Genomic DNA, 21,180 nt, shown 5'->3' with positions numbered 1-21,180 from the left:
GTTGTAGTTGATGTATGGGGGCTATAAAAATATACACACATACACACATTTGTGATCAAAAGTATATGTCCTCAAGTATACAGCTCTGTGTCAGATGTGGGATGTAACTGGCCTTTTATGTGGCTCTTTGTCCTTTACATTCCTGACAGCCTGATTGGCTTTATCATATTTTATTCTGGAAATTTGCTTTTTGTCACTCCTTGTTATGTTTGAAAGCTGGGGGAAATGCACAGAGGCTTCACAAAAAGGAGCTACCATTTACAAGATGCTCAAGATTTCAGATTCTAGTTGATATTCATTGTTATAGGGAATGGGGAGATGGTTCTCAGCTAGGTTTAGCGGTGCCTCTGTCCATGGCCAATTGTGAGATCTGGAGCAGGTTACTTACCTGTGCAGAGACGTAGTGTCTTTGGTCAGTGGGTTAACCCTACAGGATACTAGGGTCTCCTCCAGCTGTAATCTTTTGTTTGTTGGTTTTTTTCTTACTCATTTGCCTCTGATATCTTTTTCTTCTTCTTTTTAAAATTATAGCATAATTTATTTACCATCTGTCATCTTATGTCATGAAATTTGAGATGATCTTTTCAGTGCAAAGAATCACTGTCATTGAATAGGGTTTATTTCACTCATTATTTTTGTGTTCCTTTGAACCAGAAGATGTGTGAAAGTGGGGACAAAGTGCATCTATTTTTGTGTTGCCTCAGTGCACATACTGCTTCAATTAGTAGGGCGAGTCACTTAAACCCTTGAAATTCAGCTTCTTTATCCTTTAAAAGAAATGCTACTGACCATTTCAGGAGAATTATTTCAAATACCAATCCTAGCCCAGCATATAGGAAGTGCTAGCTGAATTATGCTTTTTGATTTTCCAACTACAAGGCCAGTACATACATTTTATTATGAAAAATTATGAATGCATTCAGTGGGGATAAGTGCTCCTGTATTTATTACACAGAATAAAAAGCAATTCATATTTTACAATATATTCATCCACCATTTTTCATTCCTTTTGTTCCAATGTATTTTAATGCAAATTTTAAGTCATCATGTCACTTCAACTTCTATTGCTTCAGTATCCATGTCTCTAAAAAGAAGGAATTTTTGGAGTTCCCATCATGGCTCAGTGGTTAATGAACCCGACTAGTATCCAGGAGGATGTGGGTTTGATCCCTGGCCTTGCTCATTACTTTAAGGATCTGGTGTTGCTGTGAGCTGTGGTGTAGGTCACAGACACGACTCAGATCCCGCGTTGCTATGGCTGTGGTAAAGGCTGGCAGCTACAGCTCCGATTTGACCCCTAGCCTGGGAACCTCCATGTGCCGCGGGTGTGGCCCTAAAAAGAAAAAAAAAAAAAGAAAAAATAAAAATAAGGAGTTTTCTTTTCTTTTCTTTTCTTTTTTTTTTTGTTTCTTTTGGAAACTTTTAGGAGTTTTCTTATGTAAACACAAAACATGATCACTTCGGATAAAACTACCCATAGTAGTTTTGGTATCCATCAATTGCTGTTCTGCTGGAACTACGTTTTGTTCCCACCTCTCCTTAGCTGAGGGCCTCCTAGGTCTGCTCTGTATGATATGGTAGCTCCTGAGTGCTTGAAGTGTGGGTAGTGTGATTAAGAAACTGAAGTTTCAATTATATTTAAAGTTAAAAAATTACAGTGACTGGAGTTCCCGTCGTGGCACAGTGGTTAAGGAATCCGACTAGGAACCATGAGGTTGCAGGTTCGGTCCCTGCCCTTGCTCAGTGGGTTAACGATCCGGCGTTGCCGTGAGCTGTGGTGTAAGTCGCAGCCGTGGCTCGGATCCCGCGTTGCTGTGGCTCTGGCGTAGGCTGGTGGCTAAAGCTCCGATTGGACCCCTAGCCTGGGAACCTCCATATGCCGTGGGAGCGGCCCAAGAAATAGCAAAAAGACAAAATTACAGTGACATAAAATATTTTGACATCATAAAAATTTGGATATGTTGGGTTAAACAAATGATTAAATACTGCCGAAATGAATCCCCCTATTTGTTTTGCCTTTTCCCTGCCCCCTTTTTGGCTGCTCCTGTGGCATGCAGAAATTCCTGGGCTATATCACAGCAGTGACCCAAGCTGCAACAAGGATGGTGCCAGATCCTTAACCTGTTGTGCCACAAGAGAACTCCTTCTTTTGCTTTTCCAGTGTAGCTCCTAAAACATTTGTGATGACAATGTGGCTTTTGTTCTGTTTCTATTCCACGGTGCTGTACTAAGGGTTAGGCCCTGGTGTCAGTGCTCGCCCATATCACCTAATTTAATTCTTGTTATATCTATGAAGTAGGTAGAACTAGTCCCATTATTCACATGAGGAGTAAAACCTGGAAAGGTTAAACTTAGTTTGCTAAGTTTATCCACAGTCAGGTAACTAGTCATTGGTGGAATGGAGATTCAACTGTGATATATTCTCTTAGCCTGTTCTGTGTTGTGTCATTTCAATGCACAATTTCCATTGGCTTTTTAAAAATATTGATAATAGCTTTGGGATCTTCTTCATTGTTCAAGGGTCTCTGGGACAGGAATTGCTACTTTAATTAACCCAAACAAAATGTAATTAACCAATAAGGATCCGGTGTTGCTGTCAGCTGTGGTGTAGGTCACAGATGTGGCTCGGATCCCACATTGCTGTGGCTGTGGCATAGGCCGGTGGCTGGAACTCCAATTCTACCCCTAGCCTGAGAACTTCCATATGCCACAGGTGTGGCCCTAAAAAGACCAAAAAAAAAAAAAAAAAAAGTGATTAATTAACCAAGATAGACACCATTACTCTGTGGTAAGTTAAAGAGGTCCTGATACCTGTGCCCTTGGAAGGCCTACTGGCTTTATAACCAAACAGAAGTTTCTGCTGTGGGATGGGCACATTCAAACTCTCTCATCATCCTGCCAGACTCTGGGCCTCGGTAGCATCCTTTGTCTCACTTTCCCTCCCCCCACTGTTACCTGTCACGTGGTGCTGGGACTAGGCATGGGTTATTTTTTTTCCCATATGAGTTATCACAGAATATTGGGTAGAATTCCTTGTGCACTACATCTGGTCTCCAGTGGCCATCCATTCCAAATATCCACAGTGTGCACATGCCAACCCCAAAGCCCCAGTCCACCCCTCCCCCTTCCCGCCATGTCCCCTTTGGTAATCATAAGTTTGTTTTTGAAACCTGTGAGTCTGTTACTGTGTTGTAAATAAGTTCATTTGTATCACTTTTTAGATGCCACATGTAAGTGATATTATATATATTCTCTGCAGTACCTTTCAACCTGTTGATGAATAAGAAAGGAGGCAAAATCTAATAATGCATGAGGCTTTGACTTCACCAAATGCTAAATTCCACTGCCTTTACTAGATGCTGAATCCTTGAAAAAATTGTCAGCAGACTTTTCCTGAAAGAGGTGGCTTTCCACAAGTCTGCAGTAGAGACATTTCTTGACTCCTTTAGGTATCCTCTGTTTATTTTGATCATAATACATAGAATTACCATCTTTTAGATTAATTGTGTGTCTCCCCCAGTAGGCATAGACTGTGTTAGGTAAATGCAGAGACCATTCCTCCTTGTTTGGATCCCAGCACTCGACTTTTTTTCAGGGCCACACCTGCGGCATGTGGAGGTTCCCAGGCTAGGGGTCCAATTGGAGCTGTAGCCGCCAGCCTACGCCACAGCCACTGACACACCAGATCCGAGCCACGTCTGTGACCTACACCACAGCTCATGGCAAGATCCTTAACCCACTAAACGAGGCCAGGGTTTGAACCTACGTCCTCATGGATCCTAGTCAGATTTGTTTCTGCTGAGCCATGATGGGAACTAGCCGTGACAGGAACTCCAGCACTTGACTTTTGGCGAGCACGCAGGTAGATTAGATACTCAGTAAACTTTGTATGAGGGTGGGTGTGAGGGAGAAAGAAAATGAGAATTGCTGGTTTATAAATCTTTCTAGATGGCCTGGTTTTAGCACTACCCATTGTCTAGCATAGAATACCTGCTAAAAGCACAAACTCTTATCAGATAGAGCTGGATTTTCAACCCCAGGCCACAGGAGTTAGCAATTGTGTGGCTTCACATAACTTTGTCTACTTTGGCCTTCTCCTGTTAAATAAGGATACTTAGTTCTTGCCTCACAGAGTTGGTGTGAGAATTAAAGCAGCTAATATATATAAACTTAGCTCAATATCTCTTCCATAGAAAGTACTCAAGAAATGTTACTCATTTTATCCTGCAAATCCTAAAGTTGGGCAGTACAAATAAAGCAAAAGAGAAAGGTGACAAAAGTGACTTGACTTACCCGGAGCGCATGAAAATCTTCCCAGCATTTCCCTACTTTTGGGTCCTATGAATCCTCTTTCCCGCTATGATCCTTCCAAACACTATTCCTATTCAGCTAGTCCTAGGTTTCTGTAGGAGATCGTGTGTGTATGTTGTTTTGAAAAATAATCCGCCCCCCATTTTTTCCTTAGCATTACTGCCTTGGTCACAAAGCAAAAGTTATTAGCTTGAGTGTCTGATGCAAAGCTGTTTGACATTGTCAGGCTCTTGGCGAGTGCTCAGTAGACAGCAAGGACAGAGGGTACATGCAACAGAAAAACGTGACTTTGAGACCGTTCTGAAGGTGAACTTACGCTCTCCCTGAGATCCAGAGTAGTTCCTCAGCTCAGTGTAAATTCTGTCAAGAGTCCTGGATTACGGCTCCTTCAAGTCCAAGTTCTGTGGCTTGAGGAGGTAGAAAAGCCTGAGATCCTCAGAGGATGCAGTGTTCTCTGTTGCTGTCCTGAGTAATGAGCTCCCTCGAGCCTGCCAAGTTGCTTCCCCTGTTGAAAGGTCTTACTCCAGATACACAGAGCATTCCCCACTGCATTGATCAAGTGTGGGGACCCACCTGGGAGAGAATCCATTTTCAGAGTGGCTTCCCCTGCTTTTTATAGTCACTGGGGATGGATCACCCTGGATTTCTTGCCTGATAACCTTTCTTTAAAACAACAATGGATTCCACTGGTTAAATACTTACTACATGTCCTGCATTCTTTTAAGCACTTTATGTGCATTGCATGGTTTCTTTTGTTTTTAGGGTCTCAGTTGAATTTTGAAGTAATCAGGATTTTTTAGAGGCTACCATCATCATCCCATGGATGACCTATTCAATATTATTTATAGAGTTCCCTGGTGGTCAGGTGGTTAGGATTCAGCACTTTCTCTGTGGCTCAGGTTCAATCCCTGGACTGGCCTGGGGACTGCACATTGAGCCACTGCACAATGGGGGAAAAAAAAAAAAAAAAGTTTAGGAGTTCCTGCTTTGGTACAGTGGGTTAAGAATCCGACTGCAGTAGCCTGGAGGCTCAGGTTCAATCCTGGGCCTGGTGCAGTGAGTTAAAAGTATCCGGCATTGCCCTAGGTCACAGCTGCAGCTTGGATTCCATCCCTGGCCTGGGAATTTCCATATGCTGCAGGTGCAGCCATAAAAAAAAAAAAAAAAACCAAATTCCTGTGAGTAAAAATGTCATCCTAAGGTTAGACCTAAAGCATAACTAACAGCTATGTGTGTGGGTTTTCCCTGGCCCATCTTATTATTTATTCTGGAAAACCAGGAGGTAACTGTGTATCTTACTGTGCTTCAAGTTAGTTTTTAAAGTTTGAACACTTTTTCATGAATTACATGCCATTTAGATCATTTTGGAATGAAGTTCTTTTTAGGTTACCTCTCTTTTGTTATTGATCTGTGTAGGCTCTTTTTCTGTAATCTAGATTTTTTAAAAAATCCAGGTACAAGTCCCTTGCCATACCTATATCTCTGTCTCTGTATCTGTGTTGTCATCTCCTCTCTCAACTTTGCAGCTTGCTTTTTCTCATTGAATGGTGCTTTTGGATGAATAAGTTTTCTTAATTGAACATAATCTAATTTATTGATATTTTCCATTATGATAGTTGTTAGGGATGGGATGTCTGTGTCCCCCCCAAACTCATATATAAAATCCTAACTCCCAGGGTCAGTTGGTGGGGTGAGGCCTTTAGGAGGTGATTAGGTCATAAGGGTGGAGCCCCATGAAAGACCCCAGGAGGACGAGCTTTTGCCTTCCCCTACGTAAAGACACAGCAGTGCTTTCTATGAACCAAGAAGTAGGTCCTCACCAGACGCTGAATCTTCTGGTGCCTTGGTCTTGAACTTCCCAGCCTCCAGCACTGTTAAGAAATAAGTTTCTGTTGTTTATAACTTAACCCAGTCTGTTATCGTGGCCCTAAAGGATAAGACAGTAGTCCTACTTCGGTCCTCTTTAAGAAATCCTTCCTTATTTCATGTTCATAAAGATATTCCCCTACATTAATACCTAGATGCTTTATTGCTTTACTTTTCAAGTTTAGTTCTAAAATATCCTGCAATTAAGTTTGGGTATTCTCTGAAGCTGGACCCAAGACAGACTTTTTTCCCCATATTTATATTCAACTGAACCAACACTTTTATTAATTTAATGAATTGATTTTGTCTTTTCAGGGCCACACCCACATCAAATGGAGGTTCCCAGGCTAGGAGTCCAATCGGAGCTGTAGCTGCTGGCCTATGCCACAGCCACAGCAACACCGGATCTGAGCTGTCTGTGACCTACACCACCACTCATGGCAACGTTGGATCCTTGACCCACTGAGCAAGGCCAAGGATCTGAACCTGTGTTCTCACGGATGCTAGTCAGATTCATTTCCACTGAGCCACCACGGGAACTTCTTATTTTATTTTTGCTTTTTAGGGCCACACCTGCAGCATATGGAACTTCCCTGGCTAGGAGTTGAATTGGAGCTGCAGCTGCTGGCCTGTGTCACAGCTGCAACAACATTGGATCCAAGCTGCATCTTCAACCTACACCACAGCTCTTGGCAATGCCAGATCCTCAACTCAGGGAGTGAGGCCAGGATCAGACCTGCATCCTTCTGAATACTAGTTGGATTCTTAACCTGCTGAGCCACAACAAGAACTCCCAACACTCTTTATTTCAAAGCCTGTCCTATATCCATGGCTCTTCTGTGCACATTTGTAAGAAATCCTATGTTCACAAATGTATGTGTCTGGACTTTCTACACTTTGCTATTTGTCTAATGTCTATCTTTGCATCAATATCTGTTTTAATAACTATAATCTTATAATAAATACTTATTATCAGTAATGTAAGTTCACTAATCTTTATCTTATTCAAAGGTGGTTTAGCTGTTTTTGGCCTTTTGCATTTTCATGTATATTATGGAATATTTTTGTAAATTTTCACAAAAGTACCTGTGGGATTTTGTTTGGGATTGCCATGAATCTATTGATCAGAGCAAGTTGTGAGTACTTGGCATTTTAATAATCTTGGGTCTTAAATGGTTAATTCCTTTTTTTTTTTTAAGGCTGCACCCACAGCATATGGAAGTTCCCAGGCTAGAGGTCTAATCAGAGCTACAGCTGCTGGCCACAGCTACAGCCATAGCAATGCCAGATCCGAGCCATGTCTGTGACCTACACCATAGCTCAAGGCAACTCCGGATCCTTGACCCACTGAGTGAGGCCAGGGATTGAACCTGCATCCTCATGGATACTAGTTGGATTCATTTCTGCTGTGCTACAACAGGAACTCCCTTAAATGGTTCATTCTTAAATGGTATACCTCACTCTATTTAGGTATTCTTTAATTCCTCTTCAGTGTGGGGTCTTATGATACATTTTGAATTTAGTCCTAGATTTTCTACTTTTGCATACACTATGGGAAACTGGATAGGAAACACTGGATGCAGCCTGGATTCAATGTTGTCCTAGCTGTGGTGTAGACCACCAGCAGCTCCAATCCAATCTAGACTATCAACAGAAAAAAATCTAGTAAATAGATAAATCACAAATGTATAACTTGCAGAGTAACCAAATATCTTGAAATATAGGGAAAACACAAACCAGTCCAAAGCAGAGATGAAGCACAAGCTCTGGCTCTGTGGGGGGCGGGTATTGAAGGAAGAGATGCCAGGAGCCGTACAGATGGATAAGAAAAGCAAAACTAAAGAAAAAAGGTTGCCTAAAGGCTAAATGTGGGCTAGCATGAGAACACAGAATGCCTGAAAGTGACAAACACGAGGGGAATTCATGCTGACTTGTAGTGTCTTCTCTATGGAGATGCTCCCTAGGTGCTCATAAGAAATACTGGGGACAGGGCATGAGACTGGAGGAAATCTGCACTGGTAACATAAACCTGGGTAAGGAGAACAGCTGGCCCTGTGGGACGTGTGTAAAGCCTCAACGAGACCCTTTCTCCTATAGAACAAAGCCTTAGGACTGTGGGTTCACATGAAGAGTCACGGGGGCATGGTGACTTGTAATAGAAAAGAACATTCTCCCCCTGAGGAGGAGGCGGAGAGAGGCCAGGACCTAGAATACTATGTTAATATGATCTACCTTCTTTGCTTGAGGGAGGGGTAGTAAAAACCGCAATGCAAGACCCATCAAAGAAACACGTCCAGATTTGGCTGTCACAACAAACATGGTGACAGATGACTACTACTTCAGATGGCTCAACAGTGGACTCGACACAGCAAAGAACAGTGATCTAGAAAATAGGTTAGTATTGGGAGTTCCTCTCCTTTTGATTCAGTGGGTTAAGAATCTGACTAGTATCCATGAGGATGGATCGATCCCTGGCCTCGCTCCTTGGGTTTAAGGATTCAGCGTTGCTGCGAGCTGTGGCATAGGTCACAGATGTGGCTTGGATCTGGTGTTGCTATGGCTGTGGTGGAGGCCAGCGGCTGCAGTTCCAATTCATCTCCTAGCCTGGGAACTTCCATATGCCACAGGGCAGCCCTGAAAAGAAAAAAAGTTTGCATCTACCATCCCCAAACTCCCTGTCCATCCCATTCTCCCCCCCCCCAGCCCCTCACCCTGGTGAGAATGGCCATCGTTAACAAGTCTACAGATAACAAATGCTGGAGAAGATGTGAGGAAAGGGACCCTCCTTCACTGTGGGTGGGAATGTAAATGGTACAACCACTATGAAAGACAGTATGGAGGTTCCTCAGAAAACTAAATATAGAACTACCATATGACCCGTGGCAGTTTTGATTTTGTAGCGTGTTTCCTGAATCTTAGGAATAATCTATTTAAAAAAATAGTTTTTTATATAACTATTAAATATTTCAGAAACATTTGGAAGCTACCAATAATAAATAATTCTAAACTCACTTAGAATACAACACACAGAGATAAGCACTAATACTGTTTATGAGTACATTACTTGAGTTTAAATACATCTTTACTTTTGGCTTTTTTTTTTTGGCTATGCCCATGGCATGTGGAAGTACCCAGGCCAGGGACTGAACCCATGCCACAGCAGTGACAATGCTGGATCCTTAACTGCTAGGCCACCAGAGATCTCTAATCTTCACTATTGGACTTTAGCATTTTCATTTTCCTGGTTTCATTTTTGTTGCAACATTTTCTTGGAGGGAATCATAGGTAAGATAGACATAAACCCAACTATGGGGTAGCCTTGAATAAATATGTAGGTGTCTCTCAGACTCAGGATTCCAACAGTAGGATGAAAATAATAATATTGTAATGGTTATAATGCTTTGATGCAACTGACAAAATCTTATTCTTTGTATTAAAAAAAACCTCATTTTCTCATGTAACTAAAAAGATCCAGAAGCAAGGTAGACTCTAAGTGGGACTTGATTCAGTGAAGTTTCTCTCCTCTCCATCTTGCCTTTGTTGTGCTGACTGCCTTTTCCAGGTCTCCTGTGGTGGGTCTCTGGGAAGGGCATGATTCCTCTTTGTCACAAAGTTGCTGCTGCTGCTGTTCTAGACCTCACAGATTCATCACTCAAAGCTATTTAAAGCAAATGATCCTGTCTCTTCTGATGTGTTCTGCCCAAGATAGCAGAAGCTTCTTTGCTGTGATTCCCTCAAATGCCTCCTTGTCCTTGTCTAGGTTACCATCCATCCCCAAACGAGTGCTGTAGCCAAAGGGGGGTTTACGTACTTTGGCTTAAACCAGTCAAAACCTACCTCTAGGTGATCTTCCAAATTACATGGCTGGGATTGGGGTAGCGTGGTTTCTCCAAAGCAAAATCTGGATAGTTTTGACATGAATAGAGGAAAATAGATACTGTGGAAGAAACAAAAGAATGTTCAGTAAGAAAACTTGCCTTGCGGGGTTGCTGTGGCTATTAGAGACAATGGCTGTGAAAAGTCTGGCATAGTGCCTGGCACATGGTAGGTACCCAAGAAATGGCAGTTATTATTTTTGTGAGCATCTTCATCACGTGTGGTGATATTTAAGTTGAAGTGACCTTGAAGCATAGATTGTTAGAGATGGGACATGGAAGATAGTCTAGTCCAATTCTGTCCTTTTACGTCTGTAGACTGCAAACCAGAGATGAAGGAACTTGCCTAAAGCCATTCAATTTACAGCCTCTTCCCCTGGGCCAGTCCTCTCTTCTCCTTTCAGGTTCATACTCCCATGGTAATTCAGAAAATTGGGGCAAAAATTCTACTAATGTCATGTTTTTAAGCACAAATACTGCGTTTTAAAACTTCTCCAAGTTCTCTAACTGAATTAATTGAAATAAACGTTGAATATTTTCCTAACCTACAGTTTCTTGGAAAAGTTGCACACTAGAGACAAAACCTCCATGGGAATTTGGTCCCTTGATCACAGCATGTGGCTCAATTTATTTTAAATAGTTCAAACATCTCAATGTTGAAAAACAATCTTTGGTCTTCCAGCGAGTGTTTTCTAAGCCCACAACGGGATCTCAAACTTTCTGGTTAGCTATTTTTCTCTTGCTCTTTCTGTTCCTAAATAGTTGAGCTAAAGATTGGTCATGGGGCTGATTTCCCAGATCTTTTCCTTTGTGATTTATCCACATCACCATAGGCTGTGCACTTTCCAAAAGATCACAGGCCATACAGTGTTGTGGGATAGTATTAAAATTGACACCGTTGGAGCTCCCATCATGGCCAGCGGAAACGTGGAACCATGAGGTTGCAGGTTCAATCCCTGGCCTTGCTCAGTGGGTTAAGGATCCAGCGTTGCGGTGAGCTGTGGTGTAGGTTGCAGAAGCCACTTGGATCTGGTGTGGCTGTGGCTGCGGCTGGCAGCTGCAGCTCCAACTGGACCCCTAGCCTGGGAACATCCATGTGTGGGGTGAGTGCAGCCCTAATAAGACAAAAAGACAAAAAGACAAAAAAAAAAAAAATTGAGGAGGCTTAAGCCCCTGTGGTGCCCCAACAAACCCCCTCGTCGCTCCTTCCGCGCTGCCCCCCAAGCCATGCGGGGGGCGCCCCGACTGCGGAGGGATAGAGCTCTCCATCTCAGCGCTGGGCGGGAGCCCCCAGCACTGCCAAAGAAAACAAAGATTGATCAGCTAGAAAGGAATGTTTCTCAACTGCTAATGAACAGGAGGCTCAGCACCCCCACCCCCGCCTGCCCCTCCCCCTTCGCCACATTCTCCCCCCCCCCTTTTCCTTTTCAGCGTCTGCTGGGGCTTGGAAGGTTCTGGGCTGCCTTCCAGCCTGAGTCGGCGGGGTGGGCCGGGCTGCCTCCAGGAGCGCCCAGCCATCCTGGGCTCCATCCTAGCGATCTCGATGGAGGTTCCTGCAGCGTTTTTTCCAGCTCTCCGTCTTTTTTCCATGGGATTTTTCTTTCTTTTTTTTAGGCAGAGGGTTGCCATATCCCTCAAATTAGGAGCAAGGGGAGAAAATGAGAAATTCTGGTTTCGCTCCACCTCTGCTGCACCCACCCAGGTTCTTTCCAAAAAATTTAAAAAAGATTAGAGCTGGAAGAAGTCAGCAGAAAGGCAAGCGTTCTCCCCCCGCCCCCCCTGCTGCTGCCCAGGCCACATGTCCTGGGCGGGCAGCGCTGGTTGCTCCCTGGGTGGGTCTGTTTGTCTGTCTGCTGCTGCTGAACTGGGGGCAGGGCACTCTGGGTGGGGTCTCCGCAGAGGCTGTCGCCTTGATACTGGAAAGATGTTACTAGAGTTCAGGTTCTTGTTCATGGAGCTGGAAAAATGAACTTCCTGCATTCAGCAAGCAAGCAAAAGTCTTTATTACAGGAAAGCAAAGAGCCCCCAGCACAGACACTGGGAGGGGGAGAAAGAGTCCAGACATCATTCCGTTTTCCCATTGGCTTTGTCCAGTCACCTATATCAGGCTTTATCCAATAGGGGTTTTAGAGATGGATATGCCCCATAAGTTATATGGCTACTTTGTTCTTGTCTCCCCTAGACTGGGAGCTGCCATTCCTCTCATTCCTTCCCTATCAGTCGAGGGATGAATTAGAGATTAATGTCCACCTAGACATAAAGCAGATATACTTTCTATAGAAAACAAGGCCTGAGAATGTCATTTCCTGGAACTCCCAAATCTTAGGTATTAATCAACAACTATATCAAAGAATACATCGAAGCCCATGTTTCTGTGCTAACTACCTAAATAATTATTCATTACGCTGCCTCAGCCTCAGAGCTTTATCCTCAGATAAAAATCAAACAAAAAGCAAACCAAAACGCTCATTGGGGCCACCTTCAGCCATCTTGCGTGTATTATTATTATTTTAGGACTAATCTGTTTAATAAAAATAGCTGTGTCTCTAGCCCCCTCCCCAGCATCCTGGGCTCCCTACCCCCTTTTAATAATAATCTCAAAGAAAAAAATTGACATTGTTAATTGGCAACAGCAATCACAAAGTCAAAATCACTTGAAAGAATCCCAGTATCTCAGAAATAGCACCTCAGCAGTTTGACCAATAAGTAGTTGTGTGACACCGAGAAAGTCAGTCAAACTCTCTGGCTCTCAGTTGCTTCCTGGGTCAGCTAAGGAGATTGGATTAATGGTCTACAAATTTCTTTTTAGCTCTAAAGTGCCTCTGGTTTCACCTGGTGCCTTAGCTGAGATGGAGTGGTAGAGCCTCCTGGGGGCCTTTGATGCAGAGGAAGAAGAACAGTGGAAGAGTCTTGCTGTGAAGAGAGCTTTCAGTGTTCCAGCGCTCACTCATTCAGTCTCAGCCCAGGACATCCATTTAAATGAAAAGTTATTACAACGGAGGGAGACATAGTCCCTGAGCCTACAGAGAAGACCCTTCATGTTCAACTTCTTGCTCTAAGACGGAATTACCGTACAAGGTAGGTAATATGGTGCCAGGGGATGTCATTGACTGAATGTAAGAGGCTCTGAATCGTTGCGTGTCTAGGGTGAGTCCCTTTTCCCCTCTGAGCCTCAGTTTCTGCCTCTGTAAAAAGGAGAGGATAAAGTTTTGTTGTTTTGTTTGCATTCACGTTCTGCAGTTCCATGAAGTACCACTTGGGGTCCAGAGTGAGCCGTGGGAAGGAGCCCTTTGTGATGTGATGTTGCACCCATAGCAGTATGTCTTCCAGGCTCTCTATCACTTTCTTATTTTCTCATCAGATTTCTGTCACTGGAGTTTTATGTTAGAGGATAAAATTCCACCTAGTTAGGGTCTAGACCATTGTTTACCTGCCTAGGCTTTTACGTATAAATCATGGATTATCTTGTAACCCTTGATGCCAGGGTGCGGGTTTTATTTGGGGACATGCTGGAGGGAAAAGGAGGTAATTAACTACCAACGAACGCTTTCTCTCAGGGAAGGGGGGAAAAAGAAAGCAGAGAGAATGTAAATATGAGGAAGTCTGAACTAGTCATAGCTATGATTTATTGAGAGCTTCCTATTTGCCAGGTAAATCTAAGTGTTTTCTATATTCTATCTCATATCTAATTCTTATAACAACCATTTCAAATGTGAATTGTGACCCATTCCAAGCAAATGAGCTGTTTCCAAGGACACATGAGATGTGGATGATAGAGCTAAGAATTGGCTGCCAACTGCAACACTCACTCTTATAATCACTACTCTAGACTGATCCATGAGAAGAGTGAAAGGTAGCTTCAGAGGCCCATGAACCTGGAACTATTCCCTCAATATGAAAAGATGAAGTCAAACATTTTAGCAAGAAGTTGATTTAATTCAGTTGCATCGTATTGGCAGTTTTGCTCAATGCCATGACATTATTGCATGTGGGTCAGGACCTAGAATGATTCCTGATAGTCCTCACAGTGCCCTACATTCTGCTGTTGGAAAAGCACTGAGCAAATAGAAGAGGGGTGGGATAAGTGGCTGGGGAAAGAGCAGGGGCCCCAGCACACACATCATGGTAGGGACTCTGCAGTTTTTTTTTTTTTCTCCCTGTGGGAACCAGCAAGACATCAGTAGAGATGTTGTGTTGAGATGTTGTGTTTTTCCTTTTGTGAGGATGGGCGTAAGAGACACAATCTGACTGTTTTTTTGTTTTTTGTTTTTTGAGGGCCACATCCACGGCATGTGGTTGTTCCCAGGCTAGGGGTCGAATCGGAGCTACAACTGCAGGTCTGCGCCACAGCCACAGTAATGCAGGATCCGAGCCTCACCTGTGACCTGCACCACAGCACAGGGCACTACTGGATCCTTAACCTACTGAGCAAGGCCAGGGACGGAACCTGTGTCTTCATGGATACTAGTTGGGTTCCTTAGTACTGAGCCACAACAGGATCTCCCTGACTGATCTTTTTAGAGGATCTTGCCGATTCTACTATCTGGAGAATAAACCTTAGGAGAGAAGAGTGGAAGCAGGGAGAGCAGTAGTAATCCAGCCATGAGCTAACGGTGGCTTGGACTACATTAAATAGACATGAAAGGTACATGGGAATGCATTACTTTTTATGAAACCTGGGTGTTACTTTTCTCTCTTAAAAGTTGGCTTTCTTTACCTCTGGGGGCAATTACAACATTTGATTTTACTTATTTTATGATTAATTCCATTGCCCATGTATAAGAGGCTCCAGGAACTCCCCCTGGAGTTAATAAGCCTTCCTATCCCATCCCCTAATTTTGTTGACTACTAGAAGAAAATGGAGTGACCGTCTCTGTCCTGTTTCAGCCCTCACTGCGTCGAGACTCGGATGCCTATTCTGGGCTGTGAGTTATATAGATACATTTCTTCACCCAAGGATCATCAGGCCCTCTTGTAAGAATATTGCGGCATGAGAGATGGAACCAATAGCCAAGGCTAGGTTTCCCTTTGAACCACACGAGGGAGGGTACTGTAGTATTTTGATCTTCACTAGAAAAATGTCATTCACGTGTGCTCTTTCTGGTCCTGATTTGCCCTTCCTCCTCAGGCGTATCTCCTACTCATGTTGGGGGAAGCTTTCCTTTCCTTTCTGGATACGCCTGGGTTTTAGCCTTGACTCAGCCATTCACCTGTCGTGTGTCTTCGGGCGAGTAACATAACCTCTCTGAGTCATGGTTCCTCATCTATCAGTTCACCACCCCACAGTGGCGCAGGAAGATTTAAATGAGGGATGACTGTACCGTGCTTACTGCCGTCCAGCATGCAGGAGAAGCTGAACAGAGTGCAGCAGGATCTGCTGTTGTGGTTGATGGGCTGACAGTGAAAATGGTGAATGCCAGTTACCCACACGCTCAGTTTCCTCCAGGCCCCCAGACTGGTTCACAGCCTCTTTGGGTTGCTTTTGATGCCTTCCTTGTTTCCATTCCCCAGCACCAGCAAGGGAGCCTCATCTCGTTTCATCTTTCCTGCTCAGTTGTTCTTCCTGACTGCCCCCTCCCATTTTTTTATACCTTTCATTGTCCCATTTCTTCTTCAGTTCTTGAGTTTTCTCTGTCTCATTTTATAAATGTGCCATTTAGGAGTTCTGGTTGTGGCTCAATGGTAATGAATCTGACTAGTATCCATGAGGCCTCACTCAGTGGGTTAAGGATCTGATGTTGCCATGAGCTGTGATGTAAGTTGCAGAGGAGGCCTGGATCCTGTGTTGCTGTGGCGGTGGTGTAGGCCGGCAGCTATAGTAGCTCCAATTCCACCCCTGGCCTGAGAACTTCCATATGTTACATGTGTGGCCCTAAAAAAGAAGCATAAAAAAAAAAAGCAAAGAAAAAGGTGCCATTTAATTGCATGAAGTTGCAAGTTTCCTGAGAGTGAGAGCCGTCTGTCTTCTTTCATACTTGCTGAATTGCCTAGGCACTTGAAGTTACTTAATAAAACATTCGTTCAAATAATTGAATTAAAATAAATCCTCACCTCTAGCTGACACAAGTATTTGCCAGTAGTAGGAAAACCAGGAAATAGAAACAAGCAAACTATATGTCCCCATATGTTACATTTGAACTATTGTTGAACTATATTCTCAACAACTTCTGGATGTTCACTTTGGTATCAGGTATCAAAAATTTCAAAAAACGTGTGTAAAAATTCATGAAGCTGTGGGATTGGGTGAAATCATAAGGCCAAAAATAATTCAGAAAGTTATATAGTTCATAGAAAGAAAATGTTGAAGACACACTTTAGAAAAGGAGCAGTATCAATGAGATTGGCATTTCTGGAGAATAAAAGGAGAAAACAGATTCAGGAGTAGAAGTTCGCTTGACATTTTCTAGCACAAAGGACTGATGAGAATGGGATAACTGTTAGTCATTAAAATAGGTGGTTCCTGATGCTGATGATAGTAATTATTTTCTTCAGGGTGGTTTCCTTGAAACAACATGCTCATTGGAATAAAATGATCTGGTTCTTGTTCTGAGTCCATTTCTTACTGGGAGGCTGGGCTAACTTATAACCTCTCTGAGCCTCATTTTTTTACTTGTACTATGGGGATTGTAGGTTTCTTTTCTTTCATTTTTTTATACTTTTATTGAAGTAGAGTTGATTTACAAGGTTGTGGTAACTTATGCTGCATAACAAAGCGATTCCGTTTTACATGTACACACATCCATTCTCTTTCAGATTCTTTTCCCACATAGACTATCACAGAATATGGGGTAGAATTCCCTGTGCTGTACAGCAGGTCCCCTTAGGCCATTCATTCCATATACCATAGTGTGCGTATTGCCAATCCCAAACCCCCAATCTCTCCCTCTCCCCCATCTGTCTCCTTCAGTAACCATCAGTTTGTTTTTAAAGTCTGTAAGTCTGTTTCTGTTTTGTAAATAAGTTCATTTGTATCCTTTTTTTTTTTTTTAAAAAGATTCCATGTATAAGTGCTATGAGGATGTTTGTCTTTCACTGTCTAACTTCACTTAGTCTGATAATTTCTAGGTCCATCCTTGATGCTACAAATGCCATTGTTTCATTCTTTTTTATGGCTGAGTAATATTCTATTGGATCATAAGGTTTTTTTTGTGAGGTTGATGGGATCATGTCTTGCCTAGGATGGACTAGTGAGCATTGAATGGGCAAACATTTACTATATTAGGAAACAAAAAATTAGTATGTGAGGTATGATGTGTGAAAGAATTCCATACATAGGCAAGTGCTAAGTAAACACGAAGGGTTGGTGTAATGATTGTGTTTTGTCACAGGTCTCTTCCCTTAGATCCATCTTCATCAAGTGCAAACCATGGCCAGTACAAAGAATGTGACTGAGTTAATTTTCACTGGTCTTTTTGAGGATCCAGAGGTGCAGAGGGTGTGCTTTGTAGTGTTTCTTCCTGTGTACCTGGCCACAGTGGTGGGCAATGGCCTCATTGTTCTGACGGTCAAAGTCAGTCAGAATCTGCATTCCCCCATGTACTTCTTCCTGAGTTACCTGTCCCTGGTGGAGATCAGCTACTCCTCTACTGTTGCCCCCAAGTTCATCGCAGACTTGCTTTCCAAGGTTAAGACCATCTCCCTGGAGGGCTGTGTGGCTCAGATATTCTTCTTCCACTTCTTTGGCGTTGCTGAGATCTTCTTGCTTGTGGTGATGGCCTATGACCGCTATGTGGCCATCTGCAAACCCCTTCATTATATGAACATTATGAGCCATCAACTGTGTCACCGTCTGGTGGCTGGTTCCTTTCTTGGGGGCTTTGTTCATTCTATCATTCAGATTCTCATCACCATCCAGTTGCCTTTCTGTGGTCCCAATGTGATTGACCACTACTTCTGTGATCTCCAGCCATTATTCAAGCTCGCCTGCACTGACACCTCTGTGGAGGGGCTTATTGTCTTGGCCAACAGTGGATTAATTGCTCTGTGCTCTTTTCTCATCCTGGTGACCTCCTATATCGTCATCCTGGTCAACTTGAGGAACCATTCTGCAGAGGGAAGACGCAAAGCCTTCTCCACCTGTGCCTCTCACATCACAGTGGTCTTGTTGTTCTTTGGACCTGCCATCTTCCTCTACATGAGACCCTCCTCCACCTTCACTGAGGACAAACTGGTGGCTGTGTTCTACACAGTGGTCACCCCCATGCTGAACCCCATCATCTACACACTCAGAAACGCAGAGGTGAAAATTGCCATGAGGAGGTTGTGGGACAAAAAGGAAAACTCAGGGATGGAGTGAAAACAGGAAGCAATAAAATGTATCTCATTATTCCCTGCTCTTGAAATGAGTTTTGATTTTAGTGAGATGTTCATGAATGACAGAAACAAATGTAAAGGCTTGATGGTACTGCTGCTGTGATTCTCCTTAGCAACCAAAGACTCCCTGGTAATCTGGTGTAATGTTCCAAGGACAGAGGTCAGATCGGCTTCGTGAGAGCCAACAATATCATGGGATTTGGAAATATTAAGAATCAAACTAAGTGCAAATGCAGAGGAAAACATTTTGACAGTGTTTCATAGGTTAAATCACTTATTCCTATGATTTCCTTCCTTCCTTCCTGCCTCCCTCCCTCCCTCCGAGTCCTTTTCTTGTCATGTCTATTAGTGTGTCTTGTAAGCTGGTGTGTGTTTACATTATTGTTCCATCTCTCAGAAAATCCTTTTGCCCAACTGACCCTTAGCATTGTGGAAAATAGAGCGAATATCATAGAATTTGCCCCTGTTGACTCTGGGATTACACAGACTGTCTTTTCATTTGGCTTCCATCCCTCTAGCTTTCCCTGAGGGTCAGGGAAACAATGCAGGATGCTTCCTTGCAAAAGGATGGGGCATCACAGTATGCTGTAGACCTTAAGGGCTTCCCCCTTTCCCCTCAGGTGCTAGTTGAGCATATAGGTGAATAGCGGTTTTAAAGGCACCAGGAAATTGTCCGTATTTCCCTTGTCCCCACTAGTCATGGCCATGGATGACCATTAATAATCCCTGAGAAAATACCACTCTTGCAATGACTTTACCACACTTTTCCACATGACAAACTTTAAGACTCAGGTTACAGTCGCTTCCCTTATGAGTCCTTCTCTCATCTTCTTCCTCCTTGGGTTGAACTTGTGTCTCCTATTATTCATGGTTATTTCTACATGGTTTTGTCACTGCCCTTATCACTTTGATTGTATAAGTTCATATGATCTCCTCTCTCACTAGACTGTAAGTTTTCAAGGACAGGACTACCCACTGTCCTTTCTTTACTGTTCTAAATATTATGCATTTAGCTGATGCTTTGTCAGAGCTTGTTGAATAAACAAACTTTTAGGTTCATGGGCAATCCTTTCTACATCACATTTTATAGTTTTTTTTTTTTTTTTTTTTTTTTTTTTTTTTTTAGGGCTGCACTTGCAGCAAATGGAGATTCCCAGGCTAGGGGGTGAATCGGAGCGGTAGCTGCTGGTCTACACCACAGCCACAGCAACACAGGATCTGAGCTGCATCTATGACATGCACCACAGCTCACAGCAATGCCAGATCCTTAACCCACTGAGCAAGGCCAGGGATCGAACCCACAACCTCGTGGTTACCATCTGGATTTTTTTCTGCTGTGCCACAACGGGAACTCCAGATTTTATAGATTTTTTTTTTTAAATCAACGTGTCTTATGGTGAGGAGCATATCTCTTTCTGCTAAAATTTGAAGAGCTCAGGCTCTGAAATTCATCAGGCTCTTCCAGTAGTCCTTCTCTCACATCTCATGATCCAAATACTTCACTCCACACCCTCTTTGCATAAGTACAAGAAGATTAACAGTAGTGTGAACTTCCTAGTGTAATGAATAGTAAAATAGATAATATACATAAAGTTTTTAGAAAAGAACCTGGTATGCAGTTGTACCATGGACTCAATAAATACTAACTGTCATAATTATCATCATAATTAGTGCTGGTCCTTAATTTCGTGTGTGTGATGACTACATGCCTATTCACTAATTGGACTTCTTCCTGTCTCAGGGAGCTGCTCAGTATGGTCCTTGATTCCATCCTAAAAAAGTTTTAGGCATTTGAAGGCAGTCCAGTCATTTTGTTTTGAGGCTTCTTTGGGCTAAACATTCTCTGTTGCTTGATTACTTTTGAGTGTCTATCACAGTAGCTGGCACATTGTAGGTGTTCAATAAATAGTTGTTAAGTAGAGGTTGACTGTTACATGGCCTCTTTATCTTTTATGCCGAATGTTTCATATTTTGTTAATGTATGTTTTAAATCATTTAGTTTCTGAACTAAACTCAGTGGAGCTACCCTCCCTTTCTCTGGATGCCTTGAGTGTATCATAGCAGACTAAGACTTTAGGATGTAGAATATGATAGAAGCCTCTTATTCATGTACATATTTGTTTTCCTCCCTGAGAGCTACAGAAAGATCATCCGTGCACTCTTAGTCCTTGGATAATCATGGATGGATAGTACGGATAATATCTACTCTAATGGGATTGTCAATTTTCTAAAGGATTACCTTACCTACTGAGGGTAGGTCTATTGAGGGCTAATTACTCACTTTGTTTTTGTATCACTGGAAATACCATAGGAAACAAAGGAAAGCAATTTTTCAATTGTTTTAAGAGTTGGATGTTGTGAAATTTAGAAAATGTCTACTCAATTCACAGAAGCAATAACAGTCTAATTATTACCACTTACCACTGGCAACCATGTTGTTACTTCCTAGTTGTTGATTCTGCCACAGCATCAAGAAAGAAAAAAAACCAAAATGAATTTTTTTTGGACAATGAATATAAAATAACTTCATTAATGACACATAGGTAGAGGGCTACATCCTACTCTGCATATACAATTTTGTATTTTTTTTCACATGTTCGGTATAGGTTTGACTGCAGGTGATAGAAATAAAAGACAACTTATGAAAGAGAAGTATAGAAGTCAAAGTCCAGCACTTTTAGGAGGTCCAACAATATTATCAGAAATTCACAGTCAACCATCTTCAGCATGTAGATTCAACCTCATGACCTTAAAGACTTCTGATACTACATATGAAAGCCGTCCAGTAGAACTTATGTTATCCTGGAAATTTTCC

At 42.7% G+C, this 21,180-nt stretch overlaps 3 protein-coding genes across 5 annotated transcripts in view; all 3 read left to right on the top strand.

Annotated features, from left to right (window-relative positions):
- LOC146405255 (olfactory receptor 4B1) overlaps window positions 1-19,428 on the top strand; it is a 28,513-nt gene extending 9,085 nt beyond the window's left edge. The window contains exons 2-3 of one of the 2 annotated variants that reach the window (XM_005660904.3): window positions 12,862-13,130; window positions 17,381-19,428. In XM_005660904.3, the coding sequence (XP_005660961.1) occupies window positions 17,419-18,348 (930 nt within the window). In that variant the 5' untranslated portion in view covers window positions 12,862-13,130; window positions 17,381-17,418 and the 3' untranslated portion in view covers window positions 18,349-19,428. Of the gene's footprint in view, window positions 1-12,861; window positions 13,131-14,573 lie in introns of both variants that reach the window. The other variant, XM_085011123.1, reaches the window with a different exon arrangement.
- LOC100523717 (olfactory receptor 4S1) overlaps window positions 1-21,180 on the top strand; it is an 86,433-nt gene that overhangs the window by 9,085 nt on the left and 56,168 nt on the right. For both annotated transcript variants that reach the window (XM_021083054.2, XM_085011121.1), the window contains exon 2: window positions 12,862-13,130. The gene's annotated coding sequence lies outside the window, so the exon portion shown is untranslated. The remainder of the gene's footprint in view (window positions 1-12,861; window positions 13,131-21,180) is intronic.
- Window positions 1-21,180, top strand: part of LOC100523167 (olfactory receptor 4X1-like) — a 72,562-nt gene that overhangs the window by 9,085 nt on the left and 42,297 nt on the right. Inside the window, exon 2 of the mRNA XM_085011122.1 lies at window positions 12,862-13,130. The gene's annotated coding sequence lies outside the window, so the exon portion shown is untranslated. The remainder of the gene's footprint in view (window positions 1-12,861; window positions 13,131-21,180) is intronic.

The sequence above is a fragment of the Sus scrofa genome, chromosome 2 (assembly GCF_054392235.1).
Source record: "Sus scrofa isolate SSC_HxYL_T2T_F1_AM1 chromosome 2, Sscrofa_HxYL_maternal_Yorkshire_Landrace_v2.0, whole genome shotgun sequence".
Lineage (NCBI taxonomy): Eukaryota > Metazoa > Chordata > Mammalia > Artiodactyla > Suidae > Sus > Sus scrofa.
The sequence above is the reverse complement of the archived record's forward strand: the minus strand, read 5'-3'. Positions and strand labels throughout refer to the sequence as shown.